At 40.5% G+C, this 23434-nt stretch overlaps 1 protein-coding gene across 1 annotated transcript in view; it reads left to right on the top strand.

Annotated features, from left to right (window-relative positions):
* Positions 1-23434, top strand: part of LOC138753503 (hemicentin-1-like) — a 349996-nt gene that overhangs the window by 308026 nt on the left and 18536 nt on the right. Inside the window, exons 89-98 of the mRNA XM_069916635.1 lie at positions 475-645; positions 1573-1722; positions 3150-3287; positions 5549-5670; positions 7540-7777; positions 8704-8763; positions 11126-11253; positions 12068-12164; positions 21005-21139; positions 22901-23020. Coding sequence (XP_069772736.1) covers positions 475-645; positions 1573-1722; positions 3150-3287; positions 5549-5670; positions 7540-7777; positions 8704-8763; positions 11126-11253; positions 12068-12164; positions 21005-21139; positions 22901-23020 — 1359 coding nt within the window. The remainder of the gene's footprint in view (positions 1-474; positions 646-1572; positions 1723-3149; positions 3288-5548; positions 5671-7539; positions 7778-8703; positions 8764-11125; positions 11254-12067; positions 12165-21004; positions 21140-22900; positions 23021-23434) is intronic.

Raw genomic sequence — 23434 nt, 5'->3', positions numbered from 1 at the left:
TGAGGCTCTGCATCAGGACTGACAGTGCAATGGTGCATTAGCCATTCGCCATCCCTCTTTATTCTGGCCTCCTCCCTACACAGACCTATTGCAGGCTCTCAAGTCGAAACATCGATGATCCCTCTACCTCCACAGAAGCTGAGTTCCTCCATTAGTTTGTTTTTTTTTGCTCCAGTTTCCAGCATCTGCAGACTTTTGTCATCATTAAAAATCCATCTATTTACTGATGTCCTTAAGGAAAAGAAATGGCATATCCTCACCCAGTCTGCATCTCCAGACCAACAGTAGTGTGGTTGCGAATAAACTGCTCTCAGAAATGGCCCAACAGGTCACAATTTTCAAGGGAAAATGAATAAAATGCAAATTGAGGGGTGTAGTCATACATTTGAAGTGCAGAAGGCGGGGATTTGCAGCAAGAGGAACTTTACAGCTGTGTGAAGTTGTTGGTTACATGATCTATTGTGTCTGTGGCAGTGAATGGAGCATGGAGTGCTTGGCAGCAATGGAGTGAGTGCTCGTCCTCCTGTGGACAGGGGAAGCAGCTGAGACATCGGCGATGTAATAGCCCTCCTCCAAAAGGCAAGGGAAGATCCTGTCCCGGAAAGAGCTTCGAGTCCGCTAGCTGCAATCTACACCCGTGCCCAGGTATGTCAGAACAGCCCAGGGCTGGATTGGGTGGCACGGCGCAAAAAACCCAATTACAGCCCCAGCCCCCTGAGTTTGAATCCAGTGCCATCTGTAATTAGTTTGTATGTCCTCACCATTGACCTGCGTGGGTTTCACTGGGTGCTCTGGCTTCCTCCCACCCACCAAAATGTATGGGGTTAATAGATAATTGGATGTAATTCAGTGATATGGGTTTCATGGGCCAGAGGGTCTTCTACTGTGCTCTATCATTTAAAATTTAAAATTAAGACAACAGCTGAAAGGCTGTTGATGTGTCAGGAGAGCCCATGCTCATGGCTGACACGGTTTCTATTCCTCTATGATTAGTACGAAGAACGATTCTTCTACCTTTATGGAAGTGGGTTTGAAACCAGGTGGTAACCTTGACTTTGAGTCAGAATCTCATGGACTTGAACCCACAATCCAGGTTATGGAATGGAGCATTATCAAGACTTCGAAATGACACCTTAAAACATTACAAAATAGAAGCCACAAGTCATTGGGCCACACAAGTCTTATTCATTATAAGTTTGGGGCTGATCTTCCAGGTAAACAATCTCCCACCCAATATTCCTTTATTCCTTTCGAGCCAAGAGTTTTCTTTTTAATCTCTGCCATCTAAGAATCCATGTTTCTTTATTGTCCTGTAATGTTGATAGTGTAACAGATGTATAGAGCCATAAAGAAATTACTTCTTATCCTAATCACCTGATGCTGTGGTCACCCAACTGAGGGCTCTCGGTGTTCAGAGTCTTATTCTGCTCCCATCCAGCCCTACACTGGTTGCTGCAAACTCTGGACATCTGATTCATAACCCAATCCCACTCATTATTGTTTGGGGGTTCGCGATGAAAGGGCCTCTTTTATTAAGCTTTTGGACTGACCTGGGCTGCCCATTTATTGCAGGTGTTCCCGGGAGAGCCAGGGGCAGCCTGATCGGGATTATCAATGACAAGGAATTTGGGATTGCATTCCTCGACACCAACATCACGGAAAACTCAGCCACGGGCATGACAAGCATTCAGGCAATCATAGAGAACTTGCCTGACCCCATTGGTTTGTATTGTGCGGTGATGTGGATGTTACCTGCACTGTGACTCTCACTCACTCCCTAATCCCCATCGAAATAATCACTGCCCCCATCCCACCCTGGCCTATTCTGATCAGCAAGAGATAGAGATGGTTTTCTTTCTCTCCACCTTTCCTGAAAGCTCTGGTGTGGTGCTGCACTTGCCACTGATGTTGACCTTGCACTGCCCTTTCTTTCTGTACTGGATGTTAAAGGTCATTTGGCAACAGGTGGCATTTTCCATCCGCACCCAGCATCGGGGGAGAACAGCAGGATTCAGAGGAGAGTCAGTACTGACCCCAAGAACTGTATATGTTCACTGAGAACACGACAGAATGGCTCAGTGATTGCAAAATGTGACTGACAAGACAATGAATCTTTGGCTCCCAAATCCAGTGATAGGGAGAATGATTACAGTCCTCAACTTTGAAGAGTGTTAAATTGGCCAACACGTGCAATGTCTCTGAGGCACACATTTTTCTCCCTCTGTCCATTCCACCCATCTCCCATCCCCCTCTTTTCTCTCTCCTGTTCTCTCCCCGTTCTCCTCTCCCACTCTTCCCTCCTCTCCTCCTCCACACCCCTCTCCCCTCCCCTCCGTCACCTTATCCACCCCTCCACACCTCCCCTCTCATATCACTCACCTCTCTCCTCTCTTCCTGTACTCTTCCACACTCCTCTCCCCTTTTCCTCTACCCCTCCACACTCCCTCCCACTCCCCTCTCTCTCTCCATCCTCTCCCTTACCCTCACTGCTCATTTTCTTCAAACAAATAATCTAGACATGAATAATTTGGACTGTGGAGCAATAAGACAATCAGGTGGATTAATTGCAAAATTCATCTTGAATTTCCAGTAACGTAAGGCAGCATGGTTGGTGTAGTGGTTAGCACAATGCCTTTACAGCGCCAATGATCAGTACTGGGGTTCGAATCCTGTGCTGTCTGTAAGGAGTTTGTATGTTCTCCCCGTGTCTGCATGGGTTTCCTCCGGTGGCTCCAGTTTCCTCCAATTGCTCAAAACGAACCGGGGGTTTAGGTAAATGGGGTGGCATGGACTCGTGGGCTGAAATAACCTGTTACTGTGCTGTATGTCGAATTTTTTTTTTTAATTTTTAAAAATTGAACCCCAGATAAGAAGATCTGCTGAGAGGAAAGTGGAGAATTCCTGTTCACGAACTGGGAGGAATGCAAGGGCCCAGTACCCATCCACTATTGTGTGTAATAATAACAACCTTTCCAGCTGACCTGAAGCATTTAACTCTTTCTCTTCACAGACACTACAGGCCTCCAGTAAACCTTCAGTCATTTTTTCCAGTTTTTAATTTATCATTCATCATTTGAAAATATTGTTTTATGAGGTAACAAGTATTTCTGTTGTTCCTCTGACCTATGCCATGGTTACCCCTGTTCTAGGCTCTCTGATAAGGATACTACCCTCGACTTTCACCCCGATTTACTGGTCATTAGCCAGCACAGCACCAGGAACCACAAACGGATTCACACTGACAAAGGGAACTTTCAGGCAGGAATCACAGGTGGAGTTTGCCACAGGTGAGGAGTGAGTGTGGCCCGTGACTAAGGTTTGTTATTCAAAGGGAACTGCATTGCACTGGGAATTTTTTTTTTAAAAAGCTAACAGCAGGGCTGGATGAAGGAAGCAGAATTGCGATCAGCAAATGGTGAGCAACATTCCACCCTGTCTCAGATCCAAACTGATCATTGTGATTCCCTCTTTTGATTTGCACTGCTGAAGCCAATGTTCCCAGTGTCATTGATCTTAGACAAAGATCATGCCTTCCAACAAGGGCTGGGTTCTGACTGAGATTGCTGTAATGAGAGCTGGCGAAGATGTTGGAATTGGAGAAGTTTGCCCTGTACCTAGCAAGAACAAGGGCAGCAGGTGCTTGGGACCACCAGCATCAAATTAAAGGATTTGTTACCTGCTGAGGGTAAGGTCGATAGCGTATGAGATTGGTGATCCAGATCTCTACAGGAAGTCCATGTAATACCTACAGAAGGCTATCTCAGCAGCAAAGAATAAATTCCAAGGAAGCTAGAAGCAGAATCAGATACTTGCCAGCTATGGCAGGGCTTGCAGCCCATTACATCCTACAAGGCGAAGCCTAACATCATAAATGGCTGTGATATTTCACTCCCTGTTGAGCTGAACTCCTTTTATGCTTGCTTTGAAAAGGAGAATTCAACAGTACTAATGACAAACCCTGCAGAAACTGACTGTGATATCTGTCTCTGAGGCCAACGTCAGAACATCTTTCAAGAGGGTGAACACTCACAAGGCGTACTTGACAGTGTACTGAAAATGCCAAACTAGCTGGAGTGTTCATGAACATCTTCAATCTTTCATTGCAGCAGTCAGAGGTTCCCACCTGCTTCAAAAGGGCAACAACATAACGGATCCCAAGAAGAGTAGTGTGAGCTGTCTCAATTACCATCTTCCAGTAGCACTAACATCTACTGTGAGAGGTTGGTCAAGGCCAGAATTAATGTACCCAAGTAAAGATCTGGACCCACTGCAATTCACCTACTGCCACTATCGCTCCACAGCAGATGCAATCTCAATGGCTCTTGACTCAGCGCTGGACCACCTAGATAACAGCAACACAAAAATCAGGCTGCTTTTCATCAATTTCAGCTCAGCTTTCAACACAATCATTTCCTCAGTATTGGTCAGCAAACTTCAAAATCCAGGCCTCTGCTCCTCCCTCTGCAACTGGATCCTTGACTCAGAAGATCACAGTCAATGAAGCTCAGTAACAACATCTCCTTCTCGCTGACAATAAACGCAGGCGCACCTCAAAGATGCGTTCTTAGCCCATTGCTTTACACCCGTGATTGTGGTAAGGCACAATTCAAATGCATTTATAAATTTGCTGACACCATGATTGTTGGGAGAATCACAATGGCAATGAGGAAGTGTACAGAAGTGCAATAGATCAGCTAGTTGAGTGGTGTGACAACAACAGCGTTGCACTCAAACTGAGGAACTGACTGTGGTCTTGAGGAAGGGGAAACCAGGAGAACACAAACAGGTTCTGAACAAGGGGTCACCAGTGGAGAGTGTAAAGTACTTCAAATTCCTGTTTGTCAACATCTCTGAAGATCTATCGTGGGGCTTTCATGCCCATGTAATCATGGAGAAGGCTGTATTCTGTTAGGAGTTTGAGGAGATTTGTTATGCCATCAAAGACTCTTGCAAATTTCTACAAGTGTATCATGGAAAGCATTCTAACTGGTTGCATCACTGGTATGGAGGTGCCATGGTACAGGGCAGGAAAAGACTACAGAGAATTGTGAACTCGCCCAGCACCTTCATGGGCCTTAGTCTTCACTCCATTAAGGATATCTGCAAGATGCATTTGTGGTGAATGTCTGCCAAGCTGCCTGTCTCCCCTCTGGCGAGCCTTGCTGTACTGACGTTAGCTGTGTATTATCTCTACTGTTAAGGACACTCCCCTTGGATATAACTGTATATGCACCTATTGTCTTTCATTATTGTACCATGAGTTTCTGCTAATAAAAGCCATGATTATTGTTTGACCACATCGTCTTTGTCTACTTCATCAACTGGCACTTCAGCAGTGTCTCAAGAAACCATCAAGAGGCAATGGAGCCTCAATATAGCTATGTACTACGTGTGTGTGTGTGTGTGTGTGTGTGTGTGTGTGTGTGTGTGTGTGTGTGTGTGTAGCTGTAGATAGATTGTGTGTGTGTGGGCTATGTGTTTTGCAGCCTGACTGCTGATGCTGGGCTGTATTTTTGCGTCCTGACGTTCTAACATTTCTGATTCTCAGGCGAGATCCTTCGAATGACCCATGTTGCCCGTGGTGTAGATTCAGAGGGGGTGCTCCTGTTCGACATCGTGATCAATGGTAATGTGCCCAGAATCCTTGCAAGTGCAGACATCATTGTGAAGGTGAGTTGTTCCTTTCCCTCACCAGTTGGAGTGGTGTCTTTTTACTGTCCTTAGTTTTCCGGGTCATCAGCTAGTGATTCAGAGCAGATTTCAAACATTTTTCTTGTTATCCTTTATATAATTTCACTGAGAGCTGCTCCTTATCAAAGCATTTGCTTTTTCATTTGGTTCCTTGAACATTTTTCATTCCCAAATCCAGCCAAGGTCTTTTCCCGTTATCTTCAGTGCTCAGCAGTTAAGTGACTGCACACTAGCAACCAGAGTTTCCAAGAATTGATTCAGAGTCTCTAATTCACACCCCATCATGAAATTTGGGGTTTTAAGATCCAGAAATTAAATAAACCTGGAATTAAAATGCTAAGATACAAAACCTCTGCATTGTTGTACAAAGTTTTCTGCTTCACTAATGTTGCCCTGATCGGGTCTGGCATGTGTGTGACCTCAGACTCACCAATATGATTAACTCTTAAATACCTGGACAACTTGGCTGACCAATAACTGCTGGCATTGTCATTAACACATACTGGGATCAAATTAAGAAAGCTCCATCAATGCTCCGGATGGCCTGGTGAATGAGCCAACAATATCTGGGAGTTTGGCCTCCGAGCAAGCATGTGTTGTCCACATACTCAAGCTGTCCATTAGGAAAGAAGAGAGATAACATATCTATACCCTGTCTCCCATTCTCGCAAGATGTCCCAAAGTTCCTTACAGCCCTTGATTTAACATAGGGAGAAACAGTGGCCAGATTTCAACCAGCAAGGACACAAAGAGCAAGTTTTTTTGAACTTGGTTGACTTGGTCATTTCAGAATGCATGGGGGCAGCATCTCTGAGGATGGACCTTCTTCATTTCCTTATGGGACTGTGTCCCCGTGTATTTATACCTAATATCCATGATGCACAACATTCCAACCCCCCCCCCCCACCCTCCAAATCTCCCTCACAAACCAATAACAGTTCAGAATGGATGAGAAGATCAGGATTGTGTGCACACCAGCAACTTGTTCCCCCCACCCTGTCATTCCCCACATTGACATTCTTTCTCAGATCTAACTCTGAAACCTCTACACATGCTCCCAAATGGCTGAGCGTCAATCCTCTGTGCGTGACTTTAGGTTCGAACTTGCTCTTTGAGTTTTCCGGTGGGAAATTGAGGGAATCTCCCGGCTATCACGATAACATGGCAAGAGAATCCTCGTGGATGGCAACAGCTCCAAGTTAGCACACTAACCTCTGCAGAGAAAGACCAGCCTGGGGTACTGATTCAAGATTCAGCCATTGCCCTCTGTTAAAAATGTACGTTTGACCATCGCATTGCACTGATAAGCTTTTTATTGTGTTCTGTGTGGTTAACCAACATTAACCAGGCTCCAAGAGGGGAAACACCCACATTAAAACATAGATCTTACAATTCTTTGACAGAATGAGCGTGCAGAGAATGTATCCTCTTGTGAAAAAATCTAAAACTGGAGTTACTATTTAAAAGTTAGGGTTCACACATTTAAGAGAGGAGGTGATTTTTTTCCTCCTTTAGAAGTTTTTTCTTCAAAGAGCAGTCGAAACAGACTTTGAAAACTTTAAGTCAGTTAGATTCTTGATACAAGGAGGTGAAAGGGTACCATGGACAGAGAAGGATGTAGAGTTGAGGTGTGATCAGATTTTATTAAATGGTGATGTGGAGTGATCTACATCTGTTCGTCTATTCATATATTCGCATGTCACCATCTGTAGAAAGTTGCCATCCTTGGTAGAACAGAACACAACAGAAATCTTCAAATCCAGCTTCCCATGAATACCTGGTCAATAATGAACTTCTGAAGACCAGGCTGAATTAATACTAGTTCAAAATATTCTTGTATTTCTATAGGATTTCAGTACAAGTTATGTACAGACTGGTCCTGGGCAACTCTATGGATTGTCAAGCCAAGTATTCCTCCAGGATGGTGCACCTATTTCCTTTCGATGCAACCATACTATTGTGTATGAATCTACTCTGGGCCACCAGCCCTCCCTTTTGCAGATCCTAAAGGCAGAGTACATTTCCATCAACTATTCTGAGGAAAGAGAGGAGTTGAGTTTTCACATCACAACCTCCTTCAGGAAAGGTGAGCACTCAAACGACAGGAACTGCCATCTAATTGGCTATGTAAATGCCCAGTGTTTTCTCTAATTAATCAATTTTCCTCTGAAGTCAATCAAAATAAGTCTCAGTGTCCCTTGGAAGCTTTATAGGTTGCTGGTGCCCTGTAAACCATGTTTTATGCTTGATCTTCACCAACCCTTTTCCTGTGTTAGTGCATTGAATTTCTTTTTTGAAGTAGTCTACATCTTGCAAGGCTCTATTGTTAACCTTTAGCGGGAAGTGGGGTCAGTTGGTAGTTGATTCTCGGGAAGGCCCATCCTCTCGGATGGCCTGGTGAATGAGCCAACAATATCTGGGAGTTTGGCCTCCGAGCAAGCATGTGTTGTCCACATACTCAAGCTGTCCATTAGGAAAGAAGAGAGATAACATATCTATACCCTGTCTCCCATTCTCGCAAGATGTCCCAAAGTTCCTTACAGCCCTTGATTTAACATAGGGAGAAACAGTGGCCAGATTTCAACCAGCAAGGACACAAAGAGCAAGTTTTTTTGAACTTGGTTGACTTGGTCAGTATTAGCTAGAACTCTGGGATAAGTGTCACAGAGGAGTTCCCTCTGCTCTCCACGGCCTCCCCTGACAGGGGCCAAATCAAGATATCTGTGGGCTGTAAACTGATGGATTCTTAAGATTGAGGTTTCATTTTGAAGGTTGGGCTTTCATTCACAAACTCCTCAGAGTTGAATTCCTTGGCACTTTTTTGTCTCTGGGAATAATTAAACAGTTGAAAGACTATTCTTCATAATCCATGGATATGAGTGGAACTACTGAGGGATATGCCCACAAAACTGGTCTCAAGCTAATAGTTTAATCACTGAAGGAAAGGTGTTTACATCATCAGTTGAATTTTCTAGTATTCTTGTTTGAATCCCTCTTCTTGCTATGTTTCAGATTCCAAGAAAGATCAGTGTCCTGAAGGATTTTTACTGGATTCATCCTTATACTGTGCAGGTAGTTTCTGATTGTTATGGATCCTTATGTTCAATGAAAATAGGATTGTTGCTTCATGGTTTGCTTTTTGTATTCAAGTTATGAAACAGTCCATGGCCTCAGCATTATTCCAAACCACCTTATTGCTACTGTCTGCAAAATCTGAAATATTTGTCAGAGAATGAAGCTTCAATTATTCCATAGAGGTTCTTCTCTTTCTCTTCCTGTGTGAATCAATGTGGAATGGATTTGGAATTCAGGATTTAAGTAATCAAAGTAATATGGGATCAATGTAGGGAAATGTCCCTGAGAAAAGATCATCCTGAGCAGAATGAAAGACTGAATGGACTTCTCGTGCCCCTAAGTTTTAGGTTCCCAAGATTAGACACCAGCTAGATACTGGATAGTACATGTATACCTAACAAAATGTTCCTAAATTGTCACTAATTAATAATAAATCCATGGCACAAAGGATGCTTATATCCCATAGATCAGGGATGGCCAACCTTTTAATTTTTAATTTAGACATTCAGCATGGTAACAGGCCATTTCAGCTCACCAGTCCATGCCGCCCACTTAACCTATACCCCCTGTAAGCACCAAAATATGTAATTTGTTTACTTTGTTTGGAAGGCATCCCATTGGTCTCAGCGGGCGTTGGAGGCATCCTGGGTTTGATTGGTTGGATGTGGCCATCCTTGTTCTTGTGTGCATGCGCTAGTTCCAGGAACGTGCGCAGTCTGTTTGTGTACTAGAGTGCTGGTTGGAGCATGCACAGTAGTGCATGCCGCAAATTGGGAGCTTTGGACTATTTATAAAAACATAGCGACAGTGATGTTTCTTTTATTGCAATAAATAAACTTGGATTTTTTTTTTAAACAACTAGATTTATTAACTAAGCAAAAAGCACTAAGAACAGAACACACATAGACAGGTCCTCATGTGGAGGCATCCATCTTGAATCTGCCCAAGATGCAACTTCCCCAGATGCCACACACTGTGTATATGATTCCTCCTGGTGGTAGCCCTCTATCACTACATTCCCTTTCCTTGAGATGTTTAATCTAAAATGACACATTAATATAGTATTCTTTCAATTTAAATTTCAACACAAACATAACATGAACATCAGCAACACAAGCTTTTAAGAGTGCAGTTCTTTTTCTTTTATAGATTCAATCTGTCAGGTGCTTTGACAACTCGTGTGGATCTTCTTAACACAGGTGCTTGTGTCGGCTCTACTGGTTCACTACTGTCTAGCACGGGTGGTGTTTCCTCTGTTTCTCTGCAGGCTGAATCCTCTGCATCTGTCTGTTACTGCAGTATCTCTGGCATTTTCAGTAGGCTTCTTCAATTCCTCCTCAGTATTTAACCCTTCTCTGTTCCGACAGTGTAGGATCTTGGATTTACTTCCTCCAGAACAATAGCCTTTTTGCCCCAAGTGTTGGAATATCTGAGTCTCACTGTGTCATGTTGGGCCAGTGGCCCCAAGTTTCTTGCTGACTTGTCATAGTTTACCTTTTGTCTCCCTTACAGATGCTTTTGTTTTGACATCTCTGTTTTTGTTTGGGCCTGCAGAGTAGGAAAATGTAGTGCGTAGTCTATGTCCCATCAGAAGCTCAGCAAATAACATGCCATGTTAAAATGGCGAAGCTCCGTAACTCAACAGAGCTAGATACAGATATCAGCCACTGTCTGTTCTTTCTTGAGCAACTGTTTAACTATGTGAACTCCTTTTTCTGCTTTACCATTTGACTGTGGATGCAGAGGACTTGAAATCGTATGTTGGAAATCATACTCTTCTGCAAAGTTCTGGAATTCTCTACAACTGTAGCATGGTCCATTATCACTGTAAAAATTTGAGGAATTCCATGTCTTGCAAAGATCAATTTCATATATTTGATCATACACACAGCAGACATGCTAAGAAGCAGCACAATCTCCAGATAGTTTGATAGATAATCAATAACCAGCAAGTAATTATTTCCATCCATGTGGATCAGATCAGTCCCAACTTTCTGCTGTGGTTCTGCTGGTAAGTCAGTTATTATCATGGGTTCATTTGTCTGCTTTGTGTGATGTTTCAAACAGGTCTCACAGCTTGAAACCATTCTTTCAATGTCAGTATTTATTGATGGCCAATAAACAGCAGTTCTGGCCCTCCTCTTACATTTTTCAATTCCAAGGTGGCCCTTATGCTCCCTTTTCAGCATCTCTTGCCACAGTGATTGAGGAATGATAATTCTGCTCTGTCTGAGTAGAAGCCCATTGACAACACTCAGCTCAGCTTTAATGTTGTAGTATGGCTGACATTCACCTCTAGGTCATTCTTCATTCAGATTCTTGTTGACCTTCTGTAGAACTGTGTCCTTTTCTGTTTCAGCTGTGATCTGCTTGGATTTCATGTCAGATACAGGAAGCAATTCAGTGATCAGGTTCATGTCTGTCTCTGTGGAACTCTCATTGTGTGCTTCACTCTGCGTCATTGCCATGGATAACACATCAGCTGACACAGTAAGTTTCCCTGGTGTGTACACCAATTCAAAGTCATAATGTTGTAACTTCATCATCAGTCTTTGGATTCTCAGCAGCATTTCCCTGTGATTTTTCTTGGTTATTGCTATTAATGGCTTGAGGTCTGTCTCTACCATGAATGTTGGTAGACCATACACTTAGCTGTGGAATTTTACGGGTCCATAGACCAGACCTAGACACTCTTTCTCAATCTGTGCTCGTCGACATTCAGATGTTGTCCTTGCCCTTGATGCATATGCTACTGGCTCCAATCTTCCCCCACAGCCTGAAGTAGTACGGCATCTATTCCATCTTTTGAAGCATCCATGGATATTTTCATCTTTATGGATGTGTCAAAGAACATCAAAAGTACTGATCCTGTAGTTAGAATGGTCTTCAGTCGTCCCCATTCTTCCTTGTGGTGGTCTGATATTTGTCCTGTAACAACTCCCTCTGGTACATTGTTTTGGAAGACAAGTTCGGTATGAATTCCCCAATGAAATGGAATATTCCCAGCACTCTCAATATGCCTTTTTTGTCAGTGGGTCTGGGCATCTCTAGAATTGCTTTCACCTTGCTCTTGTCTGGCTCCACACCTGCCTCCGACAGTTTATCTCCCAGAAAGGTGATTTCCTTCACACCAAACGGACATTTTTCTCTGTTTAACTTTAATCCACACTTCTGGATGCATTGTAGCACTTTGATGAGCCTTTTGTTATGTTGTTTTTGTGTGAATCCCCATAGGATCATGTCATCCAGGTACACACGTACCCCATTTATGCCTTCTGTGATGTGCTCCATTGCCCTGTAGAACACTTCTGGAGCTGAGGAAATTCCAAAAGGCATTCCCAGAGAGGAGTATCGGCCAAATGATGTATTAAATGTACAGTATTTTGTGCTATTATCATGTAGTTTTATTTGCCAGAAGCCCTGGGATGCATCCAATTTAGTGAAAAACTGCACTGGCCACCTCACTTGTAATTTCATCCTTGGTTGGAATCTGTTAACGTTCCCTCTTTATATTGGCATTCAAGTCTTTTGCATTCATGTACATATGTGGGTCACCGTTCTTTTTGACACACACCATTGAATTCACCCATTCTGTGGGCTCCTCCACTTTCTTTATGACCCCTAGTGCCATCAATTGGTCGAGTTCCTGCTTGAGCTTTTCTTTCAGTAGCACTGGAACCCGCCTCAGGGCCTGCAGGACTGGGTGTGCATCCTCTTTTAACTGTCTCTTATAGGTGAATGCTAGAACTCCAAACTCCTTGAAGATGTCGGGAAATTGATCCAGTATTTCCTCTACTCTGTTCTGGACGTTGTCACTGCTAATGTGGTACATCCTCTTGACTAGGCTTAAGTTTTCACATGCTTTGCCTCCAAGCAGTGAATAATGTCCATCTGGGACTACTGTGAACCTGAGGTTGTGCTCTTCATCTTTAGCTTTCACCTTGAGTTTACATGTACCTTTCCTGTCGATGCTTTGTCCATTGTATGCTTTGAGCAGTACAGGATTTGCATGGATGTATGGTTTTATCTTCATTGCCCTGATGTCACATTCACAGATAAAACTGACCTTTGCCCCTGTGTCCATCTTTTTTTTTAACTTCATTAATTTGTTCAAAAAACAAATAATATATGACATATGCAGCAGTTAAACATGAACATGAACTTTTTTTATATATAGGGAAAAAAAGAAAAGAAAAGGACCCCCCCCCCCCCAACTTCAGCCAACTCTCCTAAGGAGAGCCATTAAAAAAAGAAAAAAGAAAGAATATTAAAGAAAAAGTGAAATATACATATTGAAATCTAGTCAATATAAATTGAAATGTAAATATTCCGAGTATAACAGCCACTTATTAATAAAAAATTATAATTATCATGCAAAACATATGTAGTTTTTTCCATTATTAAACAATATTTCATCTCATTATGCCATCTATTAATATCAATCATATTTGTATCTTTCCATGTACTAGCAATACATTTTTTCGCTACGGATAAAGCTAAATATACAAAAGTAAGCTGGAACTTATCTAATCCCAAACCTTTCAGAGGTTGCAAACTACCCAATAAAAATACTGTTGGATCTAAAACTATTTTAATCTTATACAGGTATTCTAAAAACGATAGAATTTTCTTCCAAAAAGATTGTATATGTATACATAACCAAACAGCATGAAAAAAAGTTCCAACCGTATCACCACATCTAAAACACAAATCTGATTCATTAAAACCATTTTTTTTTTATTTTTCAGGTGTCAAATATAATTGATGTAAAAAAAATTGTAATTAATCACCAGTTACTCTATCATAACAGATATCTAACCAATCATCTTCAGAAAAAATAAAACCAATATCCGCTTCCCATTTAATTTTAAATCTATCCCAACCCTTTTTATCCATACCATCCTGTAATATTTGATACATAGATGAAATATAACCCTTCTCTGGTACCTTCATAAAAAAATTCTCAAATTTCGTCATTTTAGGTAAAATCATATCTCTACCAAACATACATTTTACCAAAGATCAATTTGATAATAAAGAAATAAAAAATTCTTATCAATACCAAAATCTTTCCTCATCTGATTAAAAGATAAAAACTTACCCTCTTTAAAACAATCTCTCAAATTTTTCACACCTTAAAATCTCCAATGCAATTAACTTTGATTATGTATTGAAAAAGAAATAAGTTGATTATTATACAATGGAGTCAAAGCCAATAATTTACCCCTAGAGCCTATCGTTTTATTTTTCTTTATCTATAACTTCATTAAATGTTTTAGAGTAGGCACATTATATTGTTGTAACTAATTTATATTCCACCTAAACAAAAATTGATGTATTTCAAATTCAGAAATACTTGCCATCTCAATTTTAGCCCAACTAGGAGGCTGTACCAAATCCATCAATGAACTAATAAATTTAAGTTGGGCTGCTTCATAATAAATTTGAAAATGTGGTAAATGTAGTCCCACTAACTCATATTTCCAAGTTAATTTATTCAATGCTACTCTCGAAAATTTACCCCTCCATAAAAACTCCATAACCATTTTATTCAAATCTCGAAAAAAAAATTATCAAATAAATACGGAATAGATTGAAACAAATATTGTATACACGGAAAGATATTCATCTTATTTGTATTTATCCTTCCCATTAAATTAATAGGTAAATCTTTCCATTTAATCAAATCAGTTTTAATTTTTTCATTTACGGAGCATAATTTATATAAAGATTGATAATTAGCACTCAAAATTATACCCAGATATTTAATTCGATCAGTCCACTTCAAATTAATAATATTCTTATAAACTGAATAATCTCCTTCACTTACCGGTAATATTTCACTTTTTTCCCCAATTAACTTTATATCCAGAAAGACATCCTTATTGTATTAAACATTCCTTCAAGTGCAAAAGTGACTGAGCTGGATTTATTAAATAAACCAATACATCATCAGCAAATAAATTAATTTTATACTCCTCATCTAAAACTTTCATACCTTGTATCTTTGTATTTTGTCTTATCAACTGTGCTAAAGGTTCAATCACTAATGCAAACAAAGCTGGTGATAAAGTTGACGAGTTGATCAAGTTAACTTAAAAGATTCCGAAATCAAACCATTTGTCAATACTCAAGCTACCAGTTTACTATATAGAGCCCTAATCCAACCAATAAAAGAAGGACCAAACTTAAATTTCTCCAAAACTTTAAACAAAAATTCCATTCAACTCTATCAAATGCTTTTTCTGCATCTAAGGATATCATCATCGGGTGATCTAAAGATTATCCAAATCTATTAATCACGCAAAATGTTATCTGAAGCATATCTATTCTTTATAAAACCTGTTTGATCAATATGAATCAACTTTGGTAAAAATTTAGCCAATCTATTCGCTAATATTTTAGCTATTATTTTATAATCTACATTTAACAACGAAATTGGTCTATATGAAGATACTTTCAAAGGATCGATATCTTTTTTAGGAATTACTGTAATTAAAGCATTAGAACAAGACTCAGGTAATTCATAATGTTCTCCAACTTGACATAATACATCCCCAAACACTGTAGATAAATCATCATAAAAAATTTATAAAATTCAATCGAAAATCCATAATCACCAGGCAATTTACCATTCAGCATTTCCAGCATAGCCATTTTAATTTCCAAATCAGTAACTGGTTCTTCTAACTCCTGTATATCTCCATCCTCTAATATTGGTAAATTCAACTGTGATTAAAAAAAAGATCAATCGATCCAGTTTCTTGTTTTCCTTCAGATGTATATAACTTTTTATAAAATAAATAAAATTCATCATTAATCTCACGAGGTTTATAAATAATAAGAGAATTCTGTCTAACACCAGTAATAGTCCTCGATATCTGTTCTTTCTTTAATTGCCACGCCAATACCTTATGTGCTTTCTCTCCCCATTCGTAATGCCGTTGTTTAGTCCTATTAAACACACATTCAAATTGATAAGATTGCAAAGTATTATATTTCAATTTCAGCCTAGATAATTCTATTTTCTGATCTTCTGTAGCATCTTTCTGAAATTCCTTTTCTAACTCATCAATCTGTTTCTCTAATCAAGACTCTGATTTAATCGATTCTTTTTTATTTTAGAAGTATAACTAATTATTTGTCCTCTCAAATAGGCTTTCATAGCATCGCATAATACAAACTTACTTGGAACAGAATTAGAATTTTCTTTTAAAAAAAATTAATTTGTTTTTTCAAAAAATCAATAAATTCCATATTTTATCAACATTGTATTAAATCTCCAACGATAAGCTAGTTTTCTCAGAAGTTTCATATGTAAACTATAACAGAGAATGATCTGAAATAACCCTATTTTTATATTCCACTTGTTGTATTTTCCCTTGTAAATGTGCCGATACTAAAAAGAAGTCAATCCTTGAAAATGATTCATGTCTAGATGAATAAAAGGAAAAATCTTTCTCTGTCGGATTAAGACATCTCCAACTATCTACTAAATTAAGATTTTTCATCACCGCTTGGACCTGAATTGCCATCTTGGATTTTTTAACTTTCTTCAGAGATTTATCTAATAAAGGTTCCAAAACACAATTAAAATCACCACCAACTAAAATATTATCATTAGCCTGACCCAAACATAAAAATGCATCTGAAATAAATAATTCATCATCTGCATTTAGGGCATAAATATTAAGTAAAGTCCAAAATTCACTAAAAATCTTACAATTCAATTTAAGAATACATCCTGTCTTTTCTTCCATTGATTGTAATTCAAAAGATAAATTTTTATGTATCAAAATTGCTACACCTTTAGCTCGAGAATTAAATGAAGAAGAATATATATGCTCAACCCAGTCCCTTTTTAATTTCATGCTTTCCTTCACATTCAAATGTGTTTCTTGTAAAAAGGCAATATCAATTTTCATTTTCTTAATATCCGCCAAGACTCGCTTACGCTTAATCGTACTATTTAATCCTCGAACATTAAAAGTAGCAAACCTCAACTTTGACATATCTACTATTATTACTAAATACCAATAATATCTTTATGTAAAAACTCAAATCAACATATGTAGACCCTCCAATAGAAAAAAATCACAAATTAAAAACAAAAAAATAAAAATAATAAAAAAAGAAACCCCCCCCAAAAAAAACTACCAAAAATAGTAATCCCCGAAACAAAAATTGGGTGTGGGTCACCCACCAGTGGCTGATGACTAGTAAAGAACTTAGTGCAAATTTCTCCCTCCCCAGCCAAACAGTCAATAACATCAAAATATCATAATAACAAAAGAAAAAAATCGAATCAGAAAGTTCTTCTTTTCCACCGGAAGATTCCAATCTCCAAGATCCCATTTCAGAAGGAGGTAGACTCTTTCCATTCCCGTTTTTCCCATTTCTGCCATTTCTTCCATTTCCAGAGCAACCAGATTTTTCTTTAGGAGATAATGGCGGGCTACGTCTTTGTCCTCTTATATCAAGCAATGAATCAGCAAAAATCATTGCATCACGATCAGTTTCAAAAAACCAAAATTGATAGTCTCCATAAAACACCTCCAACACTGCAGGGTAACGAAAAGTAGACTTATAACCTTTACGTCACAAAACTTCTTTAACTGGATTGAATCGATGTTGACGTTGAATGACCTCTTGACTCAAATCATGATTAAAAAAAGACTCTGCTATTCTGAATCAATAATGGGGCTTGTCATTGTCTCGCATTTTGCACTGCAAGTCGAAGTATTGCTTCTCTGTCCAAATAATTCAAACATCGAATTATTACCGGTCTCAGTGGTTGACCAGCTGAGAGTATTCTTCTTAAAGCTCTATGGGCTCTTTCCAGTACCAATCCCCCAGAGAAAAATTCTTGCCCTGATATTTGCGGAATCCAGTCTTTAAAGAAACGAAGAGGATCTTGTCCTTCTACACCTTCTGGCAAACCAACAATTTTCACATTATTCCTTCTGCTTTGATTCTCCACGTAATCTATTTTTCTTTCTAGCTCCTTCTCACGTTCTCCTAGTTCTTTGATTGATTTTTCCACCTTCAACACTTTTTCTGTTAGAAGTCACTTGTTGTTTACAGTCCAAAAAAGCAGTCTGAATTTTTTTAAATTCTTCATAAGATGCATCCACACATGCCTTAACTATATTTAATTCAGAACTCATACCAGCATTCATTTGAACCATTTCATTCATTTGAACCATTTCATTCATTTGAGATGTCAACAAATTCATTCCATGTTTTATAACAGCTTGAACAATAGCATTCAATTGCTTACACTGTGATTCAGTAAAGCTCAGCTCTGCTCTCTCTCTGACATAGTGGCAGAACAAGGTAACTGCAGCTCAACAGAAGGCATTTTAAAAGTTTTACTGCGGGTCTGGACTCCTAGCGACGGCACTCCGACTTCCTCAGGGGGTCGCTGCTGGTCTCCCCCCCCCCAACCCCGCATCTCATTTTTTCATCAATTCATGAAGAAAAATGATTTCTTCAGATTGAAATGCTACCTGATGCATTTCCAACAATGGAGTCATCTTCCTGCGTGCTCCCCCCATTGAAATCGAAAGGCTTTCCAAATCGGGGTCCACTTCTTAGGAACACGCACCTTCTTCCGGAGAACGGGTAATTTCAGCGCCGTTCTTCATTTGGTGAGCAATAGACATTTTTTATTCAGCCCCTACAGGCAATCTTTGGGGTTTAGACAATGAAGAGATTGAGCCTGGGGCTGTATCAAGTTGTCTAGGCCCCAAATCTTCAGCACTTCAAAAATGTAACTTCTTCTGAACTTGAGGTTTAGTCTTTTTACCATTAGTGGCCATAATAATTCCTTAATACTTTAAACTAAAATTTAAAAAGTTTAAACTTGGAAAACAAAGGGTTAAAAAACAGGTACTTAAAAGTCTGGCCAGAGAGGTCGAGATTACATGTCTAGACTCTACGCCATCTTGCCACGCCCCCACCCCTGTGTCCATCTTGAAAGAAATATTTGTTCTATTTGTATGCAAACTTATCCTGTTTGACACTGTTCACTTCGGGCACTATCATGCCCATTAAAAGTGTATCACTGAGAGCAGTTTCTTCGATAGTGTGTACAATGTCTTCTATAGTGTGTACACTTTTACTTCTGTCTTGTTTCCCTTCAGAAAAATATTGCTCTGCATAGTGATTCTGCCCTTTGTACGAAGCTGGGCATTGCTTTGGTGCATGTTTATGCCACATCATTTACAATCTTTTTGTTGTTTCCCATGTCTCATATTTTGTTTGAGTCTCTGTCCTGATACTGTGGCTACAACTATGCCTTCATTTTCACTGAACTTTTTCATGTGCTGCAGAGCTAATTCCCTGGCTCCAGCTAAGGTAAGCTCTGTCTCTTGCAGCAACCTCTCTCTCACTTTCTTATCAATAATCCCGATCACAATTTGATAACAGATCATTGAATCTTGCAACAATCCAAAATTACATGTATCAAAGCTCTCTCCCTGCAGCTACTTGTGCGAGAAAAACATGTACTTCTCAAAGGTTTCATTTTTCTTTGGTGAACAGTGTTCATCAAACATCTCAATAAACTTATTGAATTTGTTCTGGTCTTCTGCATCAGCAAAAATAAATGTGTTGAAAACCTCTCGAGCTTTAGGTCCCACCATGGTAATTAGCATTGCAATCTTCCATGTATCCAGTTTGCTATTGATTCCAGTCATTTGCAGGTACAGCATGAATCTTTGTTTAAACAGCCTCCACTCATGGTCAACATTTTCAATCCATTTTACAGCATCAGGAGTTTGTAAAACTCTCCATATTTTCTCAGCTAATATTGACTATTACTCATTATGCACACTGTGGTGTTTCTGTCACTCGTGTGCACAGCAGCACACTCCTGGTGCTCCTTCCCCTCCTGGCTGTTTCTTCCTCTCCTGGTACCATGTGACGTTTCTTTTATTACGATAAAGAAACTTGGGTTCTTTTTAAACAACTAGATTTATTAACTAAGCAAACAGCACTAAGAACAGAACACACACAGACAGGTCCTCTTGTGGAGGCAGCCACCTTGAATGTGCCCCAAGATGCAACATTCACCAGATGCCACACACTCCATCTCTGACTCCTCCTGGTGGTAGCACTCTATCATTACAGTGACGGTGTTGAAGGAGGGTGAGTGAGATTGTCATAACTTTCCTTAACCACCTTCATGAATGTTATTTTGTATTTACGGAGCATTAATGTAGATGTTATTTATAGTAATTTCATCAAATGTTAAAGAAGATAGTTACCAGTTTATGTGTAAAATAAAGGTTTTAACTATATCTGACTTGTACTGGAAATAATTGGAACGCATCACGAACAAATATCTCATTCGCCTCCAAGCGACTATTTATTGGATCAAATTCACTTTACCCCCAGTAAATACTCATGGGCAGAAATTAAAAGGTTGGCCACCCCTGCCATAGATGGACACCTGGGACCATATTGTAAAAGTATTCCATATCCCTGGCCAGTACTGTATGTTCTTGAGCAGTGATGAAGCTACACTTACTGTCCCTCTCTCATTCCCTGTGTAAAAGTTGGTGGGGGGGTGGGTCACTTCACGGACCATTTGGGTAATAATTAAGATGGAATAAAGGTGTATGATGTGTAAATCAGCTTATGTGACAAGGATGGGAACCCAGAGCAGATGGTGTTCCTGCAACATTGCTGTTATAATTCCTCCTGCTGCTAAAGCCTGCAGCACAGGCTATTTAACCCATAGAGGAAAGGTGGCAGTCACTCTGAAATTGGAATCTGTATACATGGTCACACGTCCTTATTGCTTCCCCTCATTTCTATAGAGGATTTGCATGGGGTCAGTTTGTTGGTCCTTGGCCTTGTCTGTTCCCATCTGACCTACTGACACAAGTTGGCCTACTATTGTTCACTTGTTTTCTTGATAGAAATGTGGAGGACATGTTCTCCTCCTCCATCCACAGACGCCCCACTTAGAGTCAGAGTTATCTGTATTGCTGAAGGCATCATTCTGCCTCACTATGGACTTTGCTAATGAGTGCCATGGCCAGGAAATGGTGCCCGTGGTGTTGAGGCAGGTTAGTGAACAGGCGCTCTGAACAGACATTGGCATTGAACTTCCAGCAGAGGAACACCCGAGTTGATGTGTGCTGCTATTAATGCCAGCTTCCTCTAACCTGACTCTGCCTCCACCAACCTACCCTTCCATTGAATGTCCTCTGTTCCATTCTGTTGACAGATCTTGATGAATGCCAGCTCGGGACCCACACGTGCCACTTTGGCCAAGACTGTCAGAATGAGGGAGGTTCATACCGCTGCCTGGTACATTGTGGAATTGGCTTTAAGCGATCTGCAAGAGGACCAGGTTGTGAAGGTACTGGCTATGGCAAATCTCTTAAAGCAGCCATTCTCAACAGGGACCATGGGGGCCACAAAACGTTTAAGTAAAAACCTGGTTTTCTTTTCACCTCACGTACGATATATACATGTGTTACAGTCGATCCCCTTCCTATTTTTGGCCCCTAAATCTGATACTTTCCATATATCATGTGTAAAAGTCAACATCCCTGATTTTTGGCCCTGGCCACCCACCCATCTGAGCTCTTGACACCTTGACCACAGACTCTTGCCCAGGCCCTGGCCACCCGCCCATCCAAGCTCCCCATACCTCAACCCTGGAGTCCCTCTTAGGCCCTGTCTACCGGCCAATCCGAGCTCCTGATGCCTTGACCGCAGACTCTCACCTAGGCCCTTGGTCAAAAGTAGCATGTGCGTGATAGTCAACTCCCTAAATTTTACACTAAAAATTGATGCACAAAATTCAACTATTACACGCGAATACATGGTAGCATAAATATTTTTTTTATGATTTTATGCAGTCAGTAGGAGAGAAGTAGGGAAGAAACCAAAACTTGATTGTTTCACAGGGAAGGGGGTCCATAAACTTTGAGTAGAGTCCTAAGGGGGCCATAAGCCAAAAAAGGTTAAGAATGGCTGTTCCTAAATAATTCATCGTTTGTCTGGAAAAATTAATCCAATGGATATAAGCCATAGGATTGGTCAGTGGTGTCGAACTGAAGATGGTGGACAAAAACTAGAGGGAGTCAACCATCCATCTTTCCCTTTATCTCTTCTCCATTCATCTCCTCCATGCCCTATTCCCTCCTCCACTGTCCTCCTCCTGCATCATGTTCCTGTCCCGTTTCTGTGTCCCTTCCTCAGCCCTCCTCCTCACCCCTCTCCTTCCTCTATAATCCTCCTTTTCCTCTTCCTTCCTTGATTTCCTGATGTCTGAGGCAACATTACACTCTCAGCATTGAGCTTCCCTTTACCATTCTTACTGGTGGCATCAAATTAACTTTGGATTGCTCCTTCTTGAGTACAACAGAGCGCATTATTGAAGGTCCATAACGTGGACCTAAACCTTTCAAGAATGGGAGATTAAATAGATGTAGTACCTTCTCTATAGGCCAGATATTGTGAAGGGCTTTGCAGGCAGTGAAATCCTTGGAAGATGTAATGATGTTGGAAGATCAGTAACCAATATGAGCACAGAAAGATCAGACAAGCAAAAATAATGGCCAGAAAATGAAGGAATAAATACTTCCATGTCATTGGGACAAACTCCCCCACTTTTCTTCAGACTTCCATGAGATCTTTCGCATCCACCCAGTGAGACAGACAGACCATTAGTATGAGATGGTGCCTGCAAGGCAGGACCTCTGTCCATTTAGCAGATCGGGACCCAGGTCTTTGGAGTGAGACTCGAATGCTCACTCGGGTGAGACAGCTACCTACCATTAGCAGGAGGTAACGCAGACTTTGTCGAAGAGCTCATTGCATACAAGCAATCTTTAGTACAATATTTTTCAAACATTAAAAAGGGATACTCAACCGGTATTTGTTGTCTGAGGACCACATGCATTTCACACAGATCAAAAAGAATGCTTGGCTGATTTTGTTCCTTACTCCATCCTTGCATGAGGGAGGGTCACTCTGATGCTCCATCATTACACAGGGTAAGATAATCAGATACCGCAAACCAGGCCTTGCTCCTGTGCGCTGGTGTGCCAAACCGATCAGCACAACTGAAGGGAGACTTAAAGTTGAATTCTGTTTTCATTTTTCCTGCTAGATGTTAATGAATGCAAGGAGTCAGGCAGCCTTCCTTGTCATCAGCGTTGCCTCAATGCTATTGGCACCTATTGGTGTGCATGTGATCCGGGCTACCAACTCCTGGCACAGCGCTGTGTTGGTGAGTATCTGGTTTTCTTTTAACCTTTCCAAGAAGCTTCCAATGCAAACTGAAACCAAGGGAAAAGATCCACATACAATGGACAATAGGGCATCTGTTCTTGGGGAATATAGAAAGTGCAGATGCTAGAATCTAGAGCAAGCAATGAGAAGGTGGAGCCACTCAACAGGTCAGGCAGCATCTGTGGAGAGAAATGGCCACAAATGAGCGGCATGGTTATTGTAGTCGTTAGCACACCACTATTACAGCACAGGTTCGATTCTGGCACTGTCTGTAAGGAGTCTGTATGTTCTCCCCAAGACCTGCGTGTGTTTTCTCCACGTGCTCTGGTTTCCTCCCACCATCCAAAAACATACAGGGTTAGTTGGTTTAATTGGGTAACATGGGTTTCAATGGCTGGAATTGGTGTTGTAA

Source organism: Narcine bancroftii, chromosome 1 (genome assembly GCF_036971445.1).
Source record: "Narcine bancroftii isolate sNarBan1 chromosome 1, sNarBan1.hap1, whole genome shotgun sequence".
Lineage (NCBI taxonomy): Eukaryota > Metazoa > Chordata > Chondrichthyes > Torpediniformes > Narcinidae > Narcine > Narcine bancroftii.
Note: the sequence above shows the minus strand (reverse complement) of the source record. Positions and strands in the feature narration are given on the sequence as shown.